The 22628-nt window shown below is 41.6% G+C and overlaps 2 protein-coding genes across 16 annotated transcripts in view; one reads left to right on the forward strand and one right to left on the reverse strand.

Annotated features, from left to right (window-relative positions):
- Nucleotides 1-725: 725 nt before the first annotated feature.
- On the forward strand, nucleotides 726-3718 carry LOC130142562 (relaxin-3-like). Its single transcript, XM_056324751.1, has 2 exons — nucleotides 726-1008; nucleotides 3179-3718. The coding sequence occupies exons 1-2, from the start codon at nucleotides 777-779 to the stop codon at nucleotides 3544-3546; spliced, it is 600 nt and encodes a 199-aa protein (XP_056180726.1). The 5' UTR covers nucleotides 726-776; the 3' UTR covers nucleotides 3547-3718.
- A 14537-nt stretch (nucleotides 3719-18255) lies between these two features.
- The window catches only part of JAK2 (Janus kinase 2), a 91701-nt gene continuing 87328 nt past the window's right edge, over nucleotides 18256-22628 (reverse strand). For 14 of the 15 annotated variants that reach the window (XM_056324723.1, XM_056324722.1, XM_056324711.1 and 11 more), the window contains one exon: nucleotides 18256-22406. In XM_056324723.1, the coding sequence (XP_056180698.1) occupies nucleotides 22299-22406 (108 nt within the window). In that variant the 3' untranslated portion in view covers nucleotides 18256-22298. The remainder of the gene's footprint in view (nucleotides 22407-22628) is intronic. The other variant, XR_008819442.1, reaches the window with a different exon arrangement.

Consider the following 22628-nt stretch of genomic DNA (forward strand, 5'->3'; position numbering starts at 1 on the left):
TGAAACACAGGCATGGAGCTCCACAGCCGCAGGACACGCATGTCAGCCGGGGCATCTCTTGATGCCTGGGTGCCCATGGCTGCCACTGAACGTGGGTTTCGAGAAAAACAAACTGGAGAGGAATTCAGGCTATTAAATCCCACCTCAGGGGTCCACAGCTTGTGTTCTGCAGAAGCATGTTTATTTTACCTTACTTGCTTCTGTCTTTTTGCTTCAGCCAGCTTTTTTAGGAGATAGCAGTAGTTATGCAGATTCTGGATCTGCAAGGGAAAGTAACAGAGGAGCAAAAAAGTTTTTCACATTTTAAGGGTCATTTGAGAGGGCATTGGCAACTGGTACATGACCGCCGCCAGGAAAAGCAAAGATGGAGAGGGAGTGGTGCGGCGGAGGGGCTGGAGTATGTCTCCAGGTCGGTGGGTAGCCGGGAGCCCGAGGAGGGCGGCCGAAGGTGGGTACATCTTCACCGGGGCGTGAGGAGCCGCGACAGCCAGCAACGGGCGGACAGAGGAGGGAGCTGTGCCCGAGGGTGCCTCGACGCCCGTTTCAGGCACAGGGACTGCCCGGCCAGGGAGCCGGGGCCAGCAGCGGGGCGTCCGAGCCGGGGGCGGTGACTCAGCGCCGCCCTCAGCGCATAAAAGGCGGGAGGCGGCGGCGGCCGCGGCAGCGCGCGCGGCACGCGGGGCGGCGGCGGTTGGCCTCGAGGCCGTGAGCGCGGGCAGCCGCCGGGCGGGACGGGCACGGGCACCGGCACGGGCACGGCACGGGCGGCGCGCGCCATGGGGGCCAGCCTGCGACTCCTCTGCGCCGCGGCGGTGCTGCTCTGCGCGGCGCCCCCGGGGCAGCTCCGCGGCCGGGGCGTGGCGGCCGCCGCGTTCCCCGCGGGCGAGGGGGACGGGTACGGGGTGAAGCTGTGCGGCAGGGAGTTCATCCGCGCCGTCATCTTCACCTGCGGCGGGTCCCGCTGGAAGCGGCTCTCCCTGCTGGCCATGGAGCCGGCGCCCGCGGCCGGTGAGTGAGTGTCCGCGGAGCGGGCGGGGACGGACGGGGCGCGGGCGGTGGCTGGGCCTGAGGGCTCAGCCCTGCCAGGCGGCCGTGGGGCGCGGCGCCGCCCGCCCAAGCCCCGGGCGGAGGTGGTCTCGGGGCGCCTCTGGCCTCGCCCGGGACAGCTGCGGTGAGGGGCGGCGGGGAAGGGCGAGCGCCCCGCGGCGCTTCCCGCCTCTCCCCCCCCGAGCCGCGGCGGGAGCGTCCCCGTCCCTCCCCTTGTCGCTGCGGGCCGCGCTCCCGCGACTTGCGAAGGGAGACCCGCAAAATCGGAGGAAAAGACGCGGCCGTCGGTGGGGCGTTGTTAGCCGGGGCAACCTGCGAAGTTTTCGGTCTGTTCGGAGACGTTGCTCTGCCCCGAGCAGCCCTGCGGCGCCCGAGGCTCGCTGAACTCTCTATTTGAAAAAAAAACTACGAAAAACCACACCTTTCCCCGCCCCCCCCCCCCCCCCGCCGCCTTTGTGGCCGTGCGGGGAGGTGCGGCGCGGGCTGGGGGGCCCGGGGCTGGGAGCTGTGCCCCTCTCGGCGGGCTGTGCTGGGGCCGTTACAGGGTGCGGGGTCGTTCGGGGTTGTTTTATTACTCGCCTGCGCTGCTCCGTGCAGGAGTTGGCACCTTGGAGCGTGGATGGGGCTCTGGTGCTTCAGTAACAGCTGAAACGGCAAGAACTGCTTTAGGGTTACTCGGTGAAACGGCTGGTTGGTGAAATATTTCTCAGATAATAGTGTCACGTGTTCCAAGTCCAGTATATTAAGAAAGTGTAAGCTGATGTTTTCTGGGCTTTGTTGTCAAGCTACAGTAATGTTAACAGTTATTTTAAGTGATGACTCTGATTCATGTCGGTATTTTGAATGGTGAAAATGACGTTTTTGACAAGGACAAAAATTGGATTTAGATGTAAAATGCGTAATGGAAGAACTGCTTTTTTTCTTGTTCAAACGGGCTGTTAACCTCAGGCGGTTAATGAAGCTGGTATTTTGGATTTCTTGGAGAGTGGTTTTTTTTTGCTTTTCCTCGCAACAGGTTGAGTAGAAAATAAATCACCTTTGTACTTACAAGAAATTATGTATGTACAGCCGCTGCTGAGATTGTGTTCTTTCCCAGCCAACTTTGTTTTCCTTTTTGTTAACAGTCGTTTCTGAGAGCATCAGTCACTGTCATGGGGAGCCCCCACTGTGCTGCCTTGCTGTCTAACTAAAAGTCCTACCTGCCCTGAAAGACTACTAAGTAGCAGTTGCTGTCTAATTAGTAAAGTAGCTACAGCCACTTCTGGTTTTGTACATATTCAGGCAGCTGTTCAATCTGAAAGTTAGCTTCTGTATATTAATTAGCCATATTAATATAACATTTACCAGATGTTCTCAAGTTCTTTCAGCTTTCTGAAACAAAACCCCTCTTATTAACAGCATTAAGACCACAAGACAAACACTTTGGATTTTTTTAAACTTAAGGATTTGAAGTAGCTTCTTTTCTTCACATTAGCTGAAATAAGCAATGCTAATTGCCTTGCATAAGTAAAAGCAAGAGAAACGCATAGGGTGAAAGGAAGTTGCTGGATTTTTGAGAACACTTCAGTCAGCAAGGTGCAGGGTGTTTAAGTAAATTCTACAAGCCTCTGGTCTATACCTTGAGACCTTGAGAAATGAAAGAAATGAGTGGAAAGTATCAGCTGAATATAGCTATAGAAATATACAATCTGTAAGAAGCAGTTTACATAGAATATTTGCTTATTTAGTCCTCCCTATGTTTGTTCTTCATATGATGCTACTTGTGTGATTGTGCATGGGAGAGGAGTGATCTAACCCAATTCATGAGCTACATGACATAGGTCTGTGTGGTTTCTGGGTACGTCTTTACAACAAAATTTTATTTTTATAGCATTTTTGACACTTCTGTATCAGTCGCACTGCAGATGTGATAGGATGTACAGTTGCAGCCATGTGCTCTCCATGTTTGACAGGCAGTGTGGCCTTTAAAACACAGATTCCCCTAAAAGTAAGCTGTAAGTAAATCATGGAGTGGAGACTATGCAGTACTGACAGTTCTGCCAGATAACAGTGCTTTGTTTTGTTGCTATTTCTTAAAGCTCCATGCTCCTCTTGATAGTCCTGCAGTAACAAAAGTCTTCTCTTTAAACAGAGTCTACACAAACAGCAAGTAACAAACTACTGGGAAACTTAAAGCTGCAATCAATTTTGGGTCCTGAAGTGGAGCAGTTGCAGAGAAGCAGCCTGCTTCTTGGATGGGAGATGTTTAAGGACTTGTATAGTTTAAATTACTATAATGAATATGTACCTGCGGCAGATGACTTCAAAGAACTTGTTCACCAGCTGGAGGAAGCTGTTCAGAAGGACAGGGGAGGAACAGGAACTGCAAACCCCATGGGGTCAAACAGTTATCTTTGGGCTACGTATCCCAGAAGAAAACGAGAATCTCTGGGTTTGGCAGGAATGTGTTGCAAATGGGGCTGTACAAAAGCTGAAATTAGTACTATATGCAGAGTTTAAAATCCTGTCTGCACTTATGCATGAAATCAATGTTTGTTGCAGTGCTACTTGATTGAATACTGTACCAAGGAAGAAAACTCTCTCTGTATTTTGTCTGTATGTGCCAGTCAGTAGTGCTGGTTTTATTTAAAAAAAAAAATAAATCCACAAATGTAATTGTAATGACTTTGTTTTGCTGCAGTAACATTTAATCTGTATTTTTTACCAAGACATTTCATTTTCATGTAGAGCCTTTACATTATATTACAAATGTATTATATCTTTATAACATTTTAGGAAGAACTTTAATGTTTCATTAAAGTGTAATTATACTAAGTGTTACCGAACTGTTCCTTGTCAACAGAAAGAACATCCAGTGATGTTCTTGAAATGAGAATCATGGTACAAAGCTGTACAGAAAGGATATTTTGCTAGTTGAAACTCCACTCAACACTGACTCTGCTTGCTGACTGCTTTGCACTTTTTCCTTGTAATTGCTGAATTGGTTTATGTGATATCATCTTCCTAGAAACTTAACCACAGTACAACACTTGCAGCCTAAATATTTCATTATATTCATGTATGGGCTTAAATAGTTTGCGGGTGAAGTATTAATACTTCCCTTGTTTACCATACTTGCCCCATTTCCCTGCTACTGCAAACTGATGTTGGATGTGCTTCAAGTAACTAATTCTGCAAACACTCAGACATCTTCCTGTGTGTTCTTATGGTATGCTGGTCCACACTACTTCAGCTGTATTTCTAAATTACTAATTGCTTCTGTAGTTATAAATTGTTAATTTAATTTTTGTAGTTTCTAAGCTTTATGCCTCCCTGGCTGTTTTTCCTAGCTGTAACAAGTCGTTGTTCATGACTTGAGGTTTTGGGGTTTTTTTTCCTGACACAATGCTCACGGTAACTTAGCTTTGTAGCAGTAGCTTATTCAGAGTATACTTGATGGCTTCGCACAGTTGTTACCTTTGGCTTCATTCTTCAAATTCTGTTTTGAAAAGTGCTCTTTGATTGAACTAGTGCTTAGTGAGATTATTGCAGCACTTCTGCATTCCTTTTCCTAAAATGATATTATTATTCTGTCAATTAGGCATCTATCTTTTTTTTTTATTTTTTTTTAAGCCACGTCAGTTTTATTCAGTAGACTCAGGGCAGAATGGGCATTCAAGATGGATACTGTTACCTTCTAGCTGAAAAGCACCATCTCTTCTGTTGTAACAATGTTTGGCAAGAAATGAGTTACCTTCTTCCATGTGGTTGTTGCAGTGACTGTTAAGGTGTCACTCTCCAGTGAAGAGCTGTGTAAAGTTCTGCTACAGTTTTCTTTACGACAGGCTAGCTGAGCTTCTACAGCTTAGCTTCCAGAAACTTCACCTCAGATATAATTTTGGATTTGGAGACTCCTAATTTAGATCAGGATTTCCTAGAATAATACAGGAGTAGTCTGAGGGGAAGTATTCCCTGTTTTTGAGTAGGACCCAGAGGTTTGGGTGTTAGGATTCATTAGTAAGGAGAAGACTAAACGATACATAGAATCCCTGAGAAAAGGGAAAATACGAAAATGCAGTGCTTGATGAAACTGAAAATTATCTTGTATGCCTGATCCATTTTGCTAGAAAACTTTCCACAAAGCTTTTAAAAAGGAATATTGGGAAAGGCAAATATGGTGTATATTCTGCTTGCTTGCTCCAGTAGCCTTGGTTTGTCAAGGTACAAAGCTTCATACACAAGGAGCAGGCTTTCTTATATCCTAAGCGAAACAAAGATGCAGTTAAAACCTTAAATTTCTGAGCTTCGGTCTTGAATAGAAAAATCTGGAGTTTAACTTGCCAGGTTAGATGTAACCCACTGGTAAAACTAGAAATAATTTGGGTGGAAATTAGAGTTCAAGATGAACTGTTTCATACTGAGACTGAATTATAAATAGAAAAATCAGTCTTTTTTTCAGAGGTATGAGTCAAGATACGTCAGCATGCATAACCCAGAGGTATGGTGAAATCTGGTTTCATGTGGTTTCTTAACAGGCTGGTTTCTTGATAGGCTTCATTGTAGTCTGTAACAGCTTCAGCAGGTAAGCCATGGCACAGACAGAAATTCAGTCTGTATTTTAGAGTAGGGAAGTATTTGTGCATACACCAGAGCATGCAAAAGTTTTCTTTGTTTTAAAGCAAATTGAGTTTTCAAAGACTGAAGTTTGCTGTGTGGGTAGGCCATATTTTATAATGGTTTCTTTGCAATGTAGCCAAAGGTGGCAGTTATGTGTCACTCAGTTGTAACAGGTCTAGAGGATGCCATCCTGTTCACATGACTCAGTGTCCAAATTCTTTTTTTAAGACTGGAAACGAACCTGTTATGCAAAATGAGGTGTCTGACTAGTTACACGGGGGAAGCAAACATGTTTTAGAGCAGACTCTCAAAATGTAAAATAATTACTGAGTTGGCATATTGGTTCAAATAGCAGACCAAAAGGACATTTCTCTGCTGAAAGCTCCTCTGGCCATACTGCCATATGTATATAGCAGCATAGACATGAGTGCAGCAGTTCAAAGCAACACACTGTGCTTACCATGACAACTCTTCAGAAACATACTTTTTCCCAAGAAATAAGCCTTTTGTTTTCACTCATTTCATTCACAGAGAATTAGCTATCAAGAAAAGCATTGTTTTCGCAGTTTGCTGCTTATAGAAATTGCAGTCCCATTGGTGCAGTCTTAACCCACAGAAAGTGTCCAATTCCTGGATAATCTGTTAAGATGTGTGAGCCATCTTCGGAACAGTTACTGTGAGTTTGTGAGTAGAAAATGGTACATCAGCACATTTCCATATTAGAACTGCTATTTGTGTCTGCAAGAGTTTATTATTCTGGATGGTTTGGGGATTTTTTTTTTTCACTGTGGGTGTAGTCTGATTCAGGTCTGACTATGAACTCCTTGAACATAATCCACAGCAGTATATATGACAGATTTTCCAGCTCTGAGCTGGAATCATTAAGCTACGTGAAGCCTGTGATATAGCTAGAGCCAAGTACCTCAAATGAATACATAGAATGCTAGACATGCTACAGAGCACAGAACTAGGTCCCAGAGACCTAGAGGACATGGCTGCCTTCTATGTCTAGTTCTGTCTGGTCAGTTGCTTACTTTGCCAGTTGTTTAAACCATGCAGGAAAAATCAAGATTCTGTAATTATTGGGGTAGATGTGTTATCTTTTTTTTTTTCTTTTTTTTTATCCAATGATGACAGGCAGGGAAAAAGTTATCTTTATCTCTACATTCTGGCAAAGCCAAAGATAGACCTAGAGTTAACACTGAAGACTTTCTGAGACTACGTCATTCCTCCTCAGCAGGCAGCAGACTCAAAAGAAAATGCAAACTCCTTTCCAACTCAGCAGAACAGAACCTGAATGGATTTGTAACCCATCTGTTGCTGCTCTGCAGTCACCACCAGTAGCTGCAAGAGGATCCCTTTCTCATTTGTGCTGTGTTGCCATCACATGTGGAATGAATTTTTTCAGTGCACAGCTTTTCTGTATGTTGGGAACAAACAGCTGAGCTGTTGGAGCCTTTCCCTTGATTTTAGCTCCAGCAGAGTTACTTGATGGTCACTCTGACCGCTTTGTGCCACCTGCTTTGTGGTCAGGTCTTGATATCAATTACCGCACCATCACAGTGTGCTTGTCCAGTACTATTTTCTACCTATATACTCTACAGAACCAGCACTAATAGGAAGGAAAACAAATTTGATAGTCTGTGCATCAGCCTCTTTTCCTTTTCCTCCATGTAACCCTCCCTGCTATGTACATTTTTCCTGGAAGTTCCTAAAGGTTCCACAACTGCAGCCTATGCTCATGTTTTAAAGTGTGGAAAGCCAGATGTTTATCTATGACTTTGGGGACTGTTAGATAGCTATTAGATACAGCACTCTGGATTATACTGTTTGACCAGAGACTTTCCAGGTCCCTGCAGTTTCTGTGAAATCTCAGCCCTTCTGGCACTGAGGAGTGCCTCTTCAGGAGCTGTTTTGTCCAGACAAGCTGAAAGCAAAATGCAGTAAGACCACACTTTCTGCCTCTGCACCAGAACTGTATCACCATGGTCTCAGCAATCCTGGTATCATTCTTCAGTGGCTTATTCATTGCTACCATGTTGTTCCCCATGTCAGCAACCTGATGTAAAGAGTTTGCCTGTGACTATATGCTTCTGGCGCTGCAGAAGTTATTGAGCTCAGCACCAATATTGAGCTCAGACTTTGGTCTTGGCACCAAAGGCCACTGTTGAAGTGCTTCTCTGTCTTTGTGGTTTTGCGTCTTTTTGTACCTGTGCCAAGAGATGGAGTGTCTTGAGGGGTTTCCCATACAGCAGCACAGTGTGATGATATGCTTTTTGCTCCTGTGCTTTTTTCATTTGGTCTCACAACACTGGGACAATTTCAACGTGGTGTAAGCACCACCAACAATCACTCGTTGAAGCGATCAGCTGTAGAGCAGGCACGTTCTGCAACTGAGCAAGGGATCACAGTGTACGGGGGGTGGTCCTGAGAATCTTTCCAAAATTTATATGAGGAAGAACACCTTCCAATTTCTTGCTGTCTACCTCAGACTCCCCTTTTGGCAGACCCTCAGTAATTACAGCTTTGTTAATCCACCTGCGAGCACACACAAGATTTTTTCTCTTATTGTGGTTCCAAACTTGTCCAAACTTTACTTGGGCAATGTTGTCCATCTCAAAATTTGTCAGCGAGCTGGGTTTGAGTTTGCATAGGGTCCCAGGCCACACAGAAAGGCTGCACTGGAAGCTAAGGACCATTAATCAATCAGGAGAGAGTCTGCTAAGAAATAGACTCCAGTGATGATCAGAGCTGTGTACCTGTTCTAAATTCAAGCCTTGTTAAATCACAGTGGCTTGGGCTTCAGAAAAGCACCTTCCCACTCACAGTGTAATCCTTTTGCATGGAAGTGTATGTAAGAGGACTTTCACTAGTATTCCTAACTTGGCTTAACTATGCTCTCTTTCAGACTTGCAGCATCCATTTTTCCTTTGAGCCTAAATTTAACCATAAACTTAGATTACAGGTAAACTAAATTAGCTGACCTGAGTAGGTATTTGGAGGACCCCCAAAACCCCCATAACACAGCTCCCTGCTATCTACGAAGAGCCAGGCTTTTCACATCAGTATGTGGTGAAAGGGTGAGGGACAACAGTGATAAAGTGAAACACCAGAGGATCAGGCCAGAGATAAGAAGCAGCCTTTTGCCCACAGGAACAGCCTGGCAGTGGGGCCAGGATACAGGGAAGCTGTGCTGCCTCCAGCCTTGGAGAGTTTTCAAGTCCTGGCTGGGGAATGCCTTGAGGAGCCTGGTCAGAGCCTGCAGCTGAGCCTGCTGTGGGCAGGGTGTGGGACAGGAGCCCTGCTGAGGTCACAGAGCCACAGAATATCTTGTTGGAGTTGGAAAGGACCCATAAGGACCATTGAGACCAACTCCCAGCTCCTCACAGGACTACCTAAAACTAAGCCATATGACTAGGCGGGTCATCCAAACGTTCCTTGAACACTGACCGCCAGCCTGTGCTCCCCTGGGATTCCGCTGCAGGGCTGCAGTCGGCAACAGCTAAAGCATGTGAACCAAGGAGCTCCATACAAGACAGCAATTGGTATGAAGACACAGATGTGGAAGGAAGTATTTTCCTGATCTGGTACTGAGAGGGGTAAGCAGAAACATCTTAGTTCATTATATACAAATACATATTTATTATATGCTCATTATATACTAATAGATAACTACCATACACACACACACACACACACACACACACTGAATAGTTTGTTATGTAGTAATGCAAGAGGATAGGAAACAGGAATGGCTAGAAGTCTTAAATAATATTCAAATTTGTGTCTTAACTGGCACGATAGAGATTTGGTTGGATAGTTCATGCAGACATGTATGGTCTGTTCAGGAAAGTTATCTAAAACTAAAAAGCTGTTTCAAGGATGTGTACACTTAATCTAGAAGGTTTATTGGAGCCTAGAGTGACTAAATATTTCTCAGTAAAAGCAATGTTACTGGCACATAGGAGATTATTGTAGGCTGTAAATAAAGAAGATAATGGAGATGCGTCTTCAAAAACTTCATACCAATGGGAAATTATCATTTTGATGAGAAAGCAATGCAGAAGGACACAGACTACGCAGAAAACTCTGGAAAGGTGTGGAAGCACTCTGTAGAAGGCGGAGAAAACAAATGGAGGGGAATGTGCTATTTCATTACAACTGCTACAAAAGCTGCTGTGGCTGAGAATGTGAACATCACGGGCATCATAAGAAAGAATGATCATGATATAGTCATCATTTTTAGAAAAGAAAGGAGCATTAAAACAAGTCATGACATAGAGAAGGGGGGAAAAGTATTTAATGTCTCTCTCCATGATCCAGTGTTTACTGAAATTACCAAGTGCAATCAACTAGCACAGCTGCACCAGTGATCTAGGACTGAGAATTGAGACTAGGCTAATGTCAGGGATGAGTGGAATGCACCTCAAAAGAGAGAAGCAGCAATATGTTTTACTGAGATAAAATAATAATTTGTCAGGGTTCAATAAATTTGATGGAATTTAACAAAGTTTAACAGTGGTTTGACAAGGTTCAGTGAGTTTGATGGCAAGGTTCACCTTATTAATTACTGCATGGAAGGAACATAAAAAGGAAAATTCAGTAGAATCGAGTTAGAATAATTCATACAGACACAGGAGATGAAAAGCGTGAAGACCCTCCTGTTGAGTCACGCGGTTCAGAGTGTACCTATTTGCTTTCTAAACTCCTCATGGAGCCTGGGTGTTGCTAGGTCTGATCTTGGTCTCAGGCTTGCACAACAGTTTATGCCTAATGGGGTTATCTATACAGTGTTTAATAATAACGTTGGGTAGCTACATGGATTAGTAATGTTTCATTAGTATTAATTCAGCATGCTATTAGTTACTTACTGAGGACCTGTCATGGGTAAGGGATCTCTTCACCTTGGGTAAGGAAGGATCTCTTGGTCTCGGGTAAGGAATCCCAAACCTGGAGACGCATCCCTGCTCAAGGGGAGACTCACCTGTCCTGCAGTCCTGCTGCAGTTTGCAGAGGGCTCCAGCTGGGCCCATCCTGACGGTCATATTTATAGGGTTAAGTAGCTGGCTGCTGGTCAATAGCATAGGCAAGATAGATATCTTCATTTCAGCTCTCATTATCTTGTTCTATACAATGGCTATCTTGCATTTTTGGGTTTCAAAACCGCCTTTCAAAATATTTTTCCACAGCACCTTCAGTCCCTTGTATGTGAGCCAGGAGCTTTCCAGCTGACCAGTCCACCACAGGCCTGAGGACCATTGCTCTTTAGCCTGAACCAAAGCTTGGCCAGGGGCGAAGTGTCTCTGCCAGGGCTCTGGAAAGAGTGATCCCGGGTGGGCTTGTTCAGCTGGGAGTTTGCAGCAACCAGGCTGAGACTGCAGAATCATCCATTGACAGTTGCTTGTGAGAATCCAAAGAGCACAGAGAGCTTTCAGGCAGTAGGAAAAAAAGATATAAACACTGTTTAAAAAGTGGGCAGAGAATTACAGATCAGTCAGTCCAACTGTAACTCAGGGGGCAAGAGGAAATGTAGCAAACAGTCAAACAAACAATATGCAGGTACTCAGAAGATGATGAACAACACTCTCATGGAATAAAAATAAAATAATTCAGATCTTTTTGTTGGGTAAGATGTTATATATCTTGGCATCAAAACTGACAATCCTGGCAAATAATACAGGGTAACACAAAACGAACAGAACTGGGGAGTACTGCCAGAGCCTATTAGTATGGTGTTCCAGCCGTTTATACAGGGTGTGCTGTCAAGGAGGACAGACCAAACTGAGTTCAGAGCACCCTCTTTTTGGTCTAGTACTATTTCACATTTTCATTAATTGCTTGCATGAAGGTAGAGAGGAAATGAAGATGCAGAAAAAACTAAAGAAAATATGCAGAGGAATTTGCAGATGGCATTAAGGAGGAAGGGACTGGAATTACTTTGGAAGAGTTCAGACTGGTCTTCAAAAATGAGGGAAATTATTTCATATATTTAGGGGTAATCCAAAGTGTACATACAAGGGATGTCTGGCTATACAGAAGAATTAGGGGTTGTAGATGATCACAGAATGAGATAACAATATAATGTCGTACAAACAGGCAAACATCATACAGTGAGAATTTTACCTGTAAGATATGTGAAATATTTCTGCTGCTGAGAACAAATAAGGCCCACGGTACCATGCCCAGTTTTGGACGCCATAATTCAGGAAGGAGGAATTATGTAAAACAATAACAAGAATTATCAAAGATCTAGAAAATACAGCTTATAAAGAAAGAATGTAGAACTGGCAGTTGTTTTACACAGAGCAAAAATGACTGAGGTAAGAACTCTCAGAATTCTTCAGCTATGTAGAAAAAAAAGAAATCTTTACACAACCAATGCAGGACAAAAAGCAATGTGTTTAGACTATAAAAATGTATTTTAGAATCCAGAAAGACTTTTCAAGATCAAGGAAAATTAATCACTGGAATAGACTTACCATAGATGTTATGGGATCCTCACTGCATATTGGATAAATATCTATCAAGAATAACTTAGATATGGCAGGAGAGATAGATCAACAAAGATATAAACCCCTCCTAGTCTGTTTTACAGGATCTCATAATTATGACTTCTTTATAAATAGCAGAAAACTATCAGTTTGGGGTACTTAGTAAGTGGTATGTGGTATAATAAAAGAACTTAATTATGACAACCTGATTTAATCTCCGTTGTCACTAGTCTAAACCATACATGTATACTGAAAAGACACATGCTAGTTTCTTTAAAATCCACTTGACAGTCCTCACATCTAAGGAATTTGGCATTGTCTCATCTTGGGAACTCTCTTGTGATTTCTGAAAGATTTGCCAAACTTTTGTCTCCTCTCCCCTGTTTAGGAATTCAGTTTGCAGTAGGATTCCAACCTGTTCCTTAATTCCTTAATGGAAAAGTTCTTTTAGCCTTTGGACACCTTTTTTTTTTTTTTTTTCTTTTCATTTGCTAGCAAAACATCCCTTTAAATAGCAATATATTTGCCTAAGTAGAGGGATTCATGCCCTTATGTCAGATGCTCTTCTGTTGAAGGCTGAAGGCAAGCTTAAATTTTATTTTAGGCCTTTTCGGAGGTACGAACCTGCATGTGCTTGTTTGTAAGCTCCACACTTCCCATTCAGAACCTGCTGTACATGGACAAGATGTTAAGTTTGATTTACCTTTAAGTTTGATTTACCTTTTTAATTGATAAACCAGTATTTCTGAGGAGAAGCCACTTCTAATAGTGACCTGACCAAGAGTTTTTAATAACATAGTTAGAAAAGCCCATTGATCTGATTAGAGCTCAATCAGCTGTAGCTCAGGCAACACATCAAGCGTTCACATTTAAAAGCTGTTCTTTTCAACTCCTCATGATGTAGTTGTTTAGCTTTTGTTGTTTCATCGTTCAGGTTAGATATACTCAGTAACACACTGGTGGACTGCTAACAGGAATTCCTGTTGCGGGGAAATTACTGCAATTTTAAATGAATTGCAATACACTTGAGCTATATACTCTTATATTTAACTAAGTTAAATATTTCATTTGTTAATATTTAACTTCTTAATAAAATTTTACAAAAATTAGTTGCCTAGGTTCAGTAAAACAGTAGACGATTATTACAGTAAAGCAACACGAATAGATTACACTTGTAGGATTTATTTTTTTCTCTTTAAGAAATCAGTAATATAATAGCAGCTGTATTACAGAGGCAATGAAATACGATGTTAATTTTCTCACACACCACCCAGCTAAAATTGATTGTGTGTACCTAAAATATCTACTGATCACAGATTTTGAACTCAAACAGGATTTTTTTGCTATCCTTGTTTAGGTAGTCTGATACAACTGCAATTCTGATACAACTCTGCAACTTTTTTTCTTTTGGCATACTTAATACAGCTTTCAGTTGTCCTCATTTCTGGTTGTTCTGAAAGTCTTTTACAAGGTGGTGGGTGTATTTATTGAAGTCACCTAACATAATTACATTCTTATTATTACAAATAAATTATTTGAAACTTCTTGTCTGTATAATCAGATTTGTCTTCACAGATGCACTACTCAAGACCCAAGATAGACTGAAAATTTTGTTTTTCGTTCCATCATTTGTGAGAGTATGTTTGACATCTTCCTCTCTGTTCAATCATGCAATTTGAAAATCTGAAAATAGAGACAAAATAAAGCAAAGTTGATAATTTGAATTAAAAGTTGTTTTGCAGAGATCCAAAAGTTCTGCCTAGATGCCTAAGGGAAAGGTTAAAAAGATTGTTAACACTTTAATTCTAAACTTAAAATCCTTGAAATTGGTTCTTAGTTAAGCCTCAGTTTTAAAGCAATCTCAGTTTCATAGACATTCCTATTTCTTAAGCTCCTGTGCACTCCCATGGCTTTTGTTGATGCCCAAAAGCCTTTTATTAGTGAGTGGCTTCGTGGCTGTTTCATATGGTAAAGCTCGGTTCAACGCCAGGGAAGTGTTTGTTTTCCTACCTGGCACCTGATGGGTCTGCCTTAGGCTCTCAGGCTGGTGGATGAGGTTGGTAATGCTAAGCACACACTGAAGCAACAGTACACTTCTGTTCGGGTGATGGAGGTAACATCAAACCTTTTGACACTGCTAAGCTTAATCACAGAATCATGGAATGGTTTGGTCAGAAGAGACCTTAAAGATCATCCAGGTCCAACCTCGCTGCTATCAGTAGGGACATGTTCCACTGGCTGAGGTTGCTCAAAGCCCCGTCCAGCCTGGCCTTGAACACTTCCAGGGATGGGGCATCCACCGCTCCTCTGGGAAACCTGTTCCACTGCCTGACCACACGCACAGAGAAGAATTTCTTCCTAGTATTTCATCTAAACCTCCTCTCTTTCAGCTTCAAACCATTACCCCTTGTCCTATCGCTACAAGCCCTACTAAAACGTCACTCTCCAGCTTTCTTGCAGGCCCCCTTCAAGCACTGGAAGGCTGCTACAAGGTCTCCCTGGAGCCTTCTCTTCTCTTCTCCAGCCTAAACCACCCCAACTCTCCCAGCCTGTCTTCATAGCAGAGGTGCTCCAGCCTTGTGGTCATCTTTGTGGCCCTCCTCTGGACTCACTCCAACAGGTCCATGTCCTCCTTATGTTGGGTGGCCGAGATCCGAAAGCGGCACTCCAGGTGGGCTCTCACAGGAGCAGAGTACAGGGGTAGAATCACCTCCCTCAGCCTGCTGGCCGCGCTTCCTTTCATGCAGCCCAGGATATGGTTGGCTTTCTGGGCTGCAAGCGCACATTGCCGGTTCACGTTGAGCTTCTTGTCCACAACACCCCCAAGCCCTTTTCCTCAGGGCTGCTCTCAATCCATTCTCTGCCCAGACTGTATTTGTGCTTGGGATTGCCCCTACCCACATGCAGGACCTTGCAGTTGTTGAATGTCATGAGGTTCACATGGGCCCGCCTTTCCAGCCTGTCAAGGTCCCTCTGGATGTCCCCCTCCTCCCTCCCCTTCTAAGGGGAGGATCCACCTCCCCTTAGACCTCCAGCTGTGCCTGACAGAGCAGTCTAGCCTTGCTCCCAGAGCTCATTTGTACATGCCTTGGGATCTGTGCATGCAGTGACCCAGCGGTAACTACAAACCAGAACTGCCAGCTATGCGAACTCCCTTCAAAACCACCTTGAAGCACACGGCTCTTGCTTTTGCCTGCTGTGGCAACCAGCATTTCTGCCACCCCAGGGACCACCCCCAACAAGAGCATCCTGCAGCTCCAGTGCAGTGGTGTGGGTGGGTGCTGCACAGCAGCAGGTCCCCACCACGCAGGGCACCAGCACTCAGGTATGACCCGGCAGCGCCAGCAAGCATCGAGCTGCCCAGATCCCCTTTCTTCCATTTGGTGTCTCTTGGGTGCTGTGAAGCTTCTGAGTTACCATTACTTCAAATGCAGCTCCAGCACTTTTCTGAAGGTGTTTCAGCAGCACTACAGCTTTACAGATACCTAAGGAAGGAGTTAAAAAAATGACCTGGTTTATGACTGGGGCATGTCTTTCAGACCTTACTGCTTGTAATGTTTTCCAGATTTCATTCTTCCAGTCCTGTTTCTTTCAACCTGTTTGCACCATCAGTATCTGGCTCTGTGAACTGCATGCACGGACCTATTATACACCTGGATTTCCCCAAGTTTTACCTTTCAGTCCAATTTTGTTTGGCTTTACTATGAGAATTTTTGCTTTCTAGGCTGCTGTTTGCCTTCTAGAGGTAACGCTGTGTAGCGTATGGCCTGCTTCACATGAGTGCCAGTCAGATGTGCGGTGCAGCCACAAAGTCTGTATGGCTTTCTGAGACCAGCCACCTCCTGTACAAACACAGGCGCTAACAGAAATTGTGTTTGCTCCTGTAGCACCAAGCTTGTAACTCCTGTGCTACACAGTCCCTTTATACATTTCAGATGAGAAACTCTGGAAAATATATGGCAACTCACATGTGCATGCACCTCCCCAAACCAGTACCTTAACTGGTTTAATTCCAGAACAGGACATACTACCCTACAGGGTTTCAAGCCTGCCAGGCTGCTCAGCCTCTTTTCCAGAGTCTCAGAACAAACTTGACAAAGGCTATAAAGTCACATTGGCTGAAGAATCCTATGAAGTTGAATCTTCCTCTAGACAACTGGTGTAATTCAGAGAAGTAAGTTGCTTTACAAAACAAAACAAACAAAAAGAAAACAAAAGACCAAAAAATCATGTCTCAGGTAAGGCTTGGGCAGAACAGCTCTGTTACCACCCTGACTTTCAGTAAGTGGTCTTATTTTGTTGCAGAGACCACTATTTGACTTCTTAAAGTAAGCTTACACAGATGTGATCTTTTTTTTATTGTTTACTAGAAGTTTCACATCTTTATAACGTGAAAGGGAAAATACTTAAACATAAGTGATTGCACAGTTGTTTTTATACGTGAGTTGCTTTGGGTTTTTTGACTGATACTCTTCAATGAGCTGAGGTTTTATAGCAGAGCTCCACATGTAAAATGCAACTGAATACACAAAAAACCAGATACACATAAAATTAGCTTTTGTAGTCTTGCAGAAGTTTAAGGTAATTCAGTTTAGATGTTACCCAGTACTTCTCGCACCCTGAAAAAAAACCCCAACAAAACCAAAAAACCCAAATCCAACACAGTTCATTGCTGTGCTGCAGGATTAATTTAGCTAAAAGTTCTTGAATTCTTTGCACTCCTGGGTGTTTCTGTATTGCTCAAAATAATCAGTCAAATAAAACTTGAAGCATTTTAAGCCTTACCTTGTTGCTCTGCTTTTATTAGTATTACTTAGCTATAACCATATTTAATGTTTCTGCACTTGTTCCTAGTGATTGGTGTTGAGAATACCTGTTAATTTGTCTGAATTTCTAGGGCAGACTCACTGTGTCAGTACTCGGTAACAGACAAATATCTTATGTGCTGCCTTGATTGCGTTATACAATTAACATAATCAGTTTCTATTTTTCTTTTCAATGCCTTCCTGAATCCTTCCTGAAGTTATGACATAATGTTTTGGGGTAAACCTTGCAAATACTAAACATTCTTCTTTCTTTTCTTACTACTACCCACAAAGAATGTTTCACTTAGTCCGACTGCAGTTTGAAAGGTTTCTAAACTGGAATTTCAGAATTCATTAAAACCACTACGAATATGTATCACAAAGTACAAGCAGAACACCCGCCACTGCATAACATGAGAATGAATTGAAGGCTGTATTGTCCCACACCATGACACGGGGACAACATGCTTCATGACATTATATATTCTCCTACAGCATTTTCTTCTTTAAACTTTTTCATTTTCCCAAAAATTTATTCTCTAGAAAAATTAAGGATTCCCAATTATGTCAGTAGGTGTTGGGATGAACAGCAGCAACACTACCTACAACATCCTTTAAGCTTCATTGGGATGGTATTTTGTCACATAAAATAAAATCTTCAGGCTCTGAGAATAAGAAGCCTTTCATGTGTGGGAAGGAGTAACTTGAACTAGCTTAGTTTTTACTTCCACCACAGTAGCTTAAGTATATATTTGCATACTTGTATTTGTATGCATATTTTCAATTTTGCCATTGTACTTCTCAAAAATTAGCAGCAGCATTCAACTCTGTTCAAGGTATTTGGCGGTAATTTTAATGTGAAGTTACAGAAAAGTCATACGAAAAGAGTACAAGTAACGCAATTCAAGAAGTGGTTTCCTAAGAGCTTGTGTCAGAAATTCTGAAGAACTGCAGTCCGGCAACAGCCGATCTGTTAGTGGTCCCTGTCTTACACACTTGCTTCTCTCTAAATACTGAGAGTAAAGGGAAGTGCTTCTTTATCCCAAAATAATTAGCTTAATGAAAACTTAAAAAAAACCCCAACAAACAAAACTGTCTTATTGTTTGGGAGCACCCAATGTATCACCACTACTTTCATACATTTAAGTTCCTTTCAAAAGATAAACACTACTTATGGCTGTTCTGGGAAGGTCACAAGGTTGTATGTGCTGATTCTACCCCTTTAAACAGACCAGCTCTCTTCAGTAGCAACTCAAACCACCCGTAACTAATTTTACGTATTACATATAAAAGAAAACCTTGGCAGGCATGTGCCATTCATTGTATTTAGTTATTTTATTTTCACTATCCAAACTCAAAAGAAATGCACAGTTAAGTTTCGGGTATCAATACACAGCTCTCGAAAAAAATATCCCTTTCATGTTCTCTCCAAGAAACCATGTGTTCAAATGCTTGCAGTCCAACCATAAGTAGCAGGCATCTCCGTCTTGTGCTTCCTCACTCCCACCCCCCAGACCTGTTTCTACTTTAATATAAAGTACTGTAAACCTCTTATTCAAAAAGCGTAACGCAGAAAAAACTTCTCAGCCAAACGCCTTTTCAAAATTGCTGTCTGATACGACACAACCTTCAGCAGTTTCTTTTGGTATAGTAATTCTTGCATTTTTCAGTCAGGTTAGGTCTCTGTGAGTATTTTAGATTTAAGACAGACAATACACAGTTTAGAAATATATTAGCACATATTTGTCATGGTATGGCATTTTCAGTAGACATCAGTTTTTCATAAATCATTATGAATTTCACATTTCAGAAAGCTTCTTCAGTGTTGAACATCAGCCTTTTCCCATCAGTCTTGTTCTTCTGTGCTTCTGCTTTTGCTCTCAGAATCCTATCCTCCAGGTGTCTGTGAACATACATTCCTGAAAAGCTTGCTTTCTTCACACAAGAGTTACACTTCTTCATACTTCATACAATAACACCTCTTCCCATACATTTCAAGGCAGTTGGTCAACTTCTCAACTAAATGAAACAAAACCTTAATCTCTGGAAAAAAAAGTTAAAATGATCTTTACATATCTTTTTACAGTTATATTCATCTATATTTAGTAACAATTATCTCAACTATGGAGGCTTTTAATCTAGGACTTGACAAGAATAGGGTTTTCTTTTCCTGAAAATTCATTCTCTCTCTGGCTTATTACACGACTGTTGCAAGATTATGGAATATATTTAAAAACGAATTTTGCAACTTAACACATTTATACTGATAGACAACAAACCAATATTATACTAGACAATGCTTGTTTGCAGAGATTCTATAAGATATATTGTGCACTTACAGAAAAATTCTTTCACTTCAAAGGTAAGTGCAAAGCAGTAGTTGTTAATTCTACATCATAGCAGCAGTCATGTATACATAAACCAGCACTTTTTCTTAAAAAAAAAGAAAAAAAAAATCACAGCATTTTGGGTAGCATAGTGATTACATTAATGTATGACAAATGCAATGCCAACTTAAGGAAGTTTCTAAAACAAAGAACTGAACCCATTAATACAAAGGCTATATAAAAATACGGCATTGTGCAGCGCTTCTATAGATCTGAGAGCTTTCAAAACACAGTGTTTTCTGTTTGTTGTTTAAGTAGGTTACTACAATTGGCAGTAGCAAATTCAGCAAAATCACTGTATTAACATCCTCAACAGCTTTTTGAGAAAACCATTTTGCCTGTTCCAGGACCTAAGCATTGACACTGCAGATGATCACACATCTGCCCCAGAGTCCTAAGCACTACTTGGTCCTGTTCTCCCAGCTGAGAACACTCATCCTGAATGATAAGCCCTTTGCACCGACAGACTTGTTACAAAAGACTGTATGTTCCTGACCAACAGCACAAAAGTATACTGCAGTGTAAAGGTATGGCTTTCTCTAAAAATATAAAGCATTAAAGCAAAAAAAAAAAATAAAAAATTCCACAAGACACTTAAAAAAGATCCTTGAGTTCAACACTATATTTATGCAAATCAAATAGACTATGTAATCAGTCATAGCATAGTAGAACAAGAAAAAGACTTCGTATTTACTGATAAAATAGCAGACTAGAAGATTTCTTCATTGCATTACACAAACTTCCCTGAGATTTGTAGATAAATTATGCTGAGTCTACTATATACTGGAAACCTACTGAGTGTCATACAGTGCAAATTTTACATAACTCCTGCATGTTTTCCAGCTAAAATGCTGTTTCAATACATTAAAGCTTTATTTTCTTTTGTTACAAAAACCACATACACACAACAGACTACAAATGCAAAGACTTTTTTGCACAAAATTTTGAATCTTCAAAGCAATGTATAGAAATGGAGAGAACACATTAAGTTGAACAAAGCACTTTAAAGTTCTTTGCAGCTTAAAAACTGACTGTGAAACTAGTTTTAAAAATTATCTATGCAAGTGCCCAGTGGCAAGAAAACCAACAGAAATATTATGAAATGCAATGGGCAGAAAGAGGGCTGACGCTACACTCCCTGGTTAGCAGTCTCCCATATTACAAAATCATAATTTTGTGGGAGAGAAACATCATAGTGCTACAAGATTGCTATACTGGCACTATGTTGCACTACATCATGATTTATTTTTTACTTTTTTTTAAAGCTGAGGTACTTAAAATTCTGTTAAGATGGATGTAGTTAACCAGAAAACTTCAGGAGGCCCTACAGTGAAAGTAACTCCTCAGCTTCACTGACTCACTGCCACAGATTTTAAAAATGAGCACTTCATTTTAAAAACAAATCTGGATGTCAGGTCAGTTTGCCAAGTTGTATATCCCCTTAATTGAACTCCTCTCAGCAAAAGTCCAAGAAGAACAAGCATTGTACTTCGCAAACAATAATGCTTAATAATAAGTAAAAACAAAACAGAAAAAAATATTTGAACTAAAAATATACAAAACCTGCAACTTTACTGCATTGAGATATGAGATTATCCCCAAGTTTTATGCCTGGCGGCAAAACCGAAGAGCTGTCTTGTCCACAAATTTTTGTTAGACTTAGTTCAAAAGCTGAATCATACAGCATAAATAATCTGTTCAGGTAGCTCTGATCTCCTTCCAGTTCTCAGTAACTGGGATCATGTCCTGGCCACCCACTGAGTGTGAAGCAATTGCACTTGTAATTCCTCCTTCCAAAGAGTCTTATGTTGGGTATTACCACAGAAAGAAATGAGAGGTGACTTGGGCTACTTCATTACAAAATAAACTTGATGTGGTTGTGACTGGCTGCATCAGAAGCTGAGCCATAAGCATTCTTTTTTGTGTACTGGAAGGAAGGTATAAGGTGATCATCTTAACAGCAAAGTGAGGAACTGTGAAATGGAAGGCATTTTCTACATTTTTAATTCTGCTTTCAAAAGTTCCCGATTTATAAATACAGTTATGACTGCACAATAATTACAAAGATGGGAAGAATGAAAGAGCAGCATTTTAAAGCAGTTATGTTTAGCTTTTTCGCATTCAGAAACAAACTGAAGACACTGCCTTGTACAAAATGGCTTAATTTTTACTTGTTATCATTATGTTTTCAATTATATACGGGGAATCTAATACTCAACAAAGGAAAAGAAGGGTAGGAAAAACTGGATGTTTGCTTTTTGATTTAAAATTAAAAATTTCATATTGATAAATAGGTTTTCTGGCTCTCCAAATTAAGAACGATTTGCTCCCTTTCCCTAAAAATACTTACAGTACATTACAGAGCCTATTGTATCTCTTTGCATGTATTGCTGGCTGATAACTTATTCAGACAGGCACATTAAGTTTCTGGGTTTCATAACCACTTATATTTTGTTATACAGAGAAGCCATTTCTGCATCAACAACAAAAAAATCATAAACCTGTATTAACACACACAAGTCCTTGTGCTACACACAAAACAGGGTGCCAAGTCACTATATACCCAGTGTGGAAAGACTTCTAAAAGTCTTTTCTGTGCATCTCCATTTCAACAAGGAAATACACTGTCTTTTCATCTCAATCTCACCACAATTTAAATCACCTCTTTTTTGCATTGCCAAGTAAGGCAAACAATGGTGTTGTAGACTGACCATATATTAGATTATTTTACTTAGAAAAATAATTTCTCTCCCTATTGAGAATTTCAGCATGTTCTAATAGTAACAAATATATCCTGAAAAAGAAAACCAGCAGGATTCCTCAGTATACAGAGTGAGATAGGAAATTTGCCACACAGATTTTACTTTCAGCAAAGGTAAGATGCAGATGTGTACGTATGTCAATTATACACAGCGGACCAAGTACATCTTGTTCTGCATTCCAACGCATCCTTTGATGGAGGGACAGTTTTCTCATCCACCCATGTTGTCCCTTATATGATCCACTCGTTGAGCCAGATCCCTAAAGGTGGGGCGCTGGGTAACATTATTGTTCCAGCACTCTTTCATGATAGCATAAATCTGGAGAAGAAACAAAGAAAATTGGTAGTCAACAGACGTTACAAATAGTTAATAGTTACATTGAACTGGTTCAAAGAACACCTAACAAATTTATGCTTGCAAGCAACAGTGGCACAAGTGTACCACCTAGTCTTTCTATATCAATCACTTTACCTGCTTGATCCCAGTAACAGAAAGAAGCGAGGATAGCTAGGTCTGCAAAAGCCCTTATAATAAAAGATT

Source organism: Falco biarmicus, chromosome Z, assembly GCF_023638135.1.
Source record: "Falco biarmicus isolate bFalBia1 chromosome Z, bFalBia1.pri, whole genome shotgun sequence".
NCBI classification, from domain to species: Eukaryota; Metazoa; Chordata; class Aves; order Falconiformes; family Falconidae; genus Falco; species Falco biarmicus.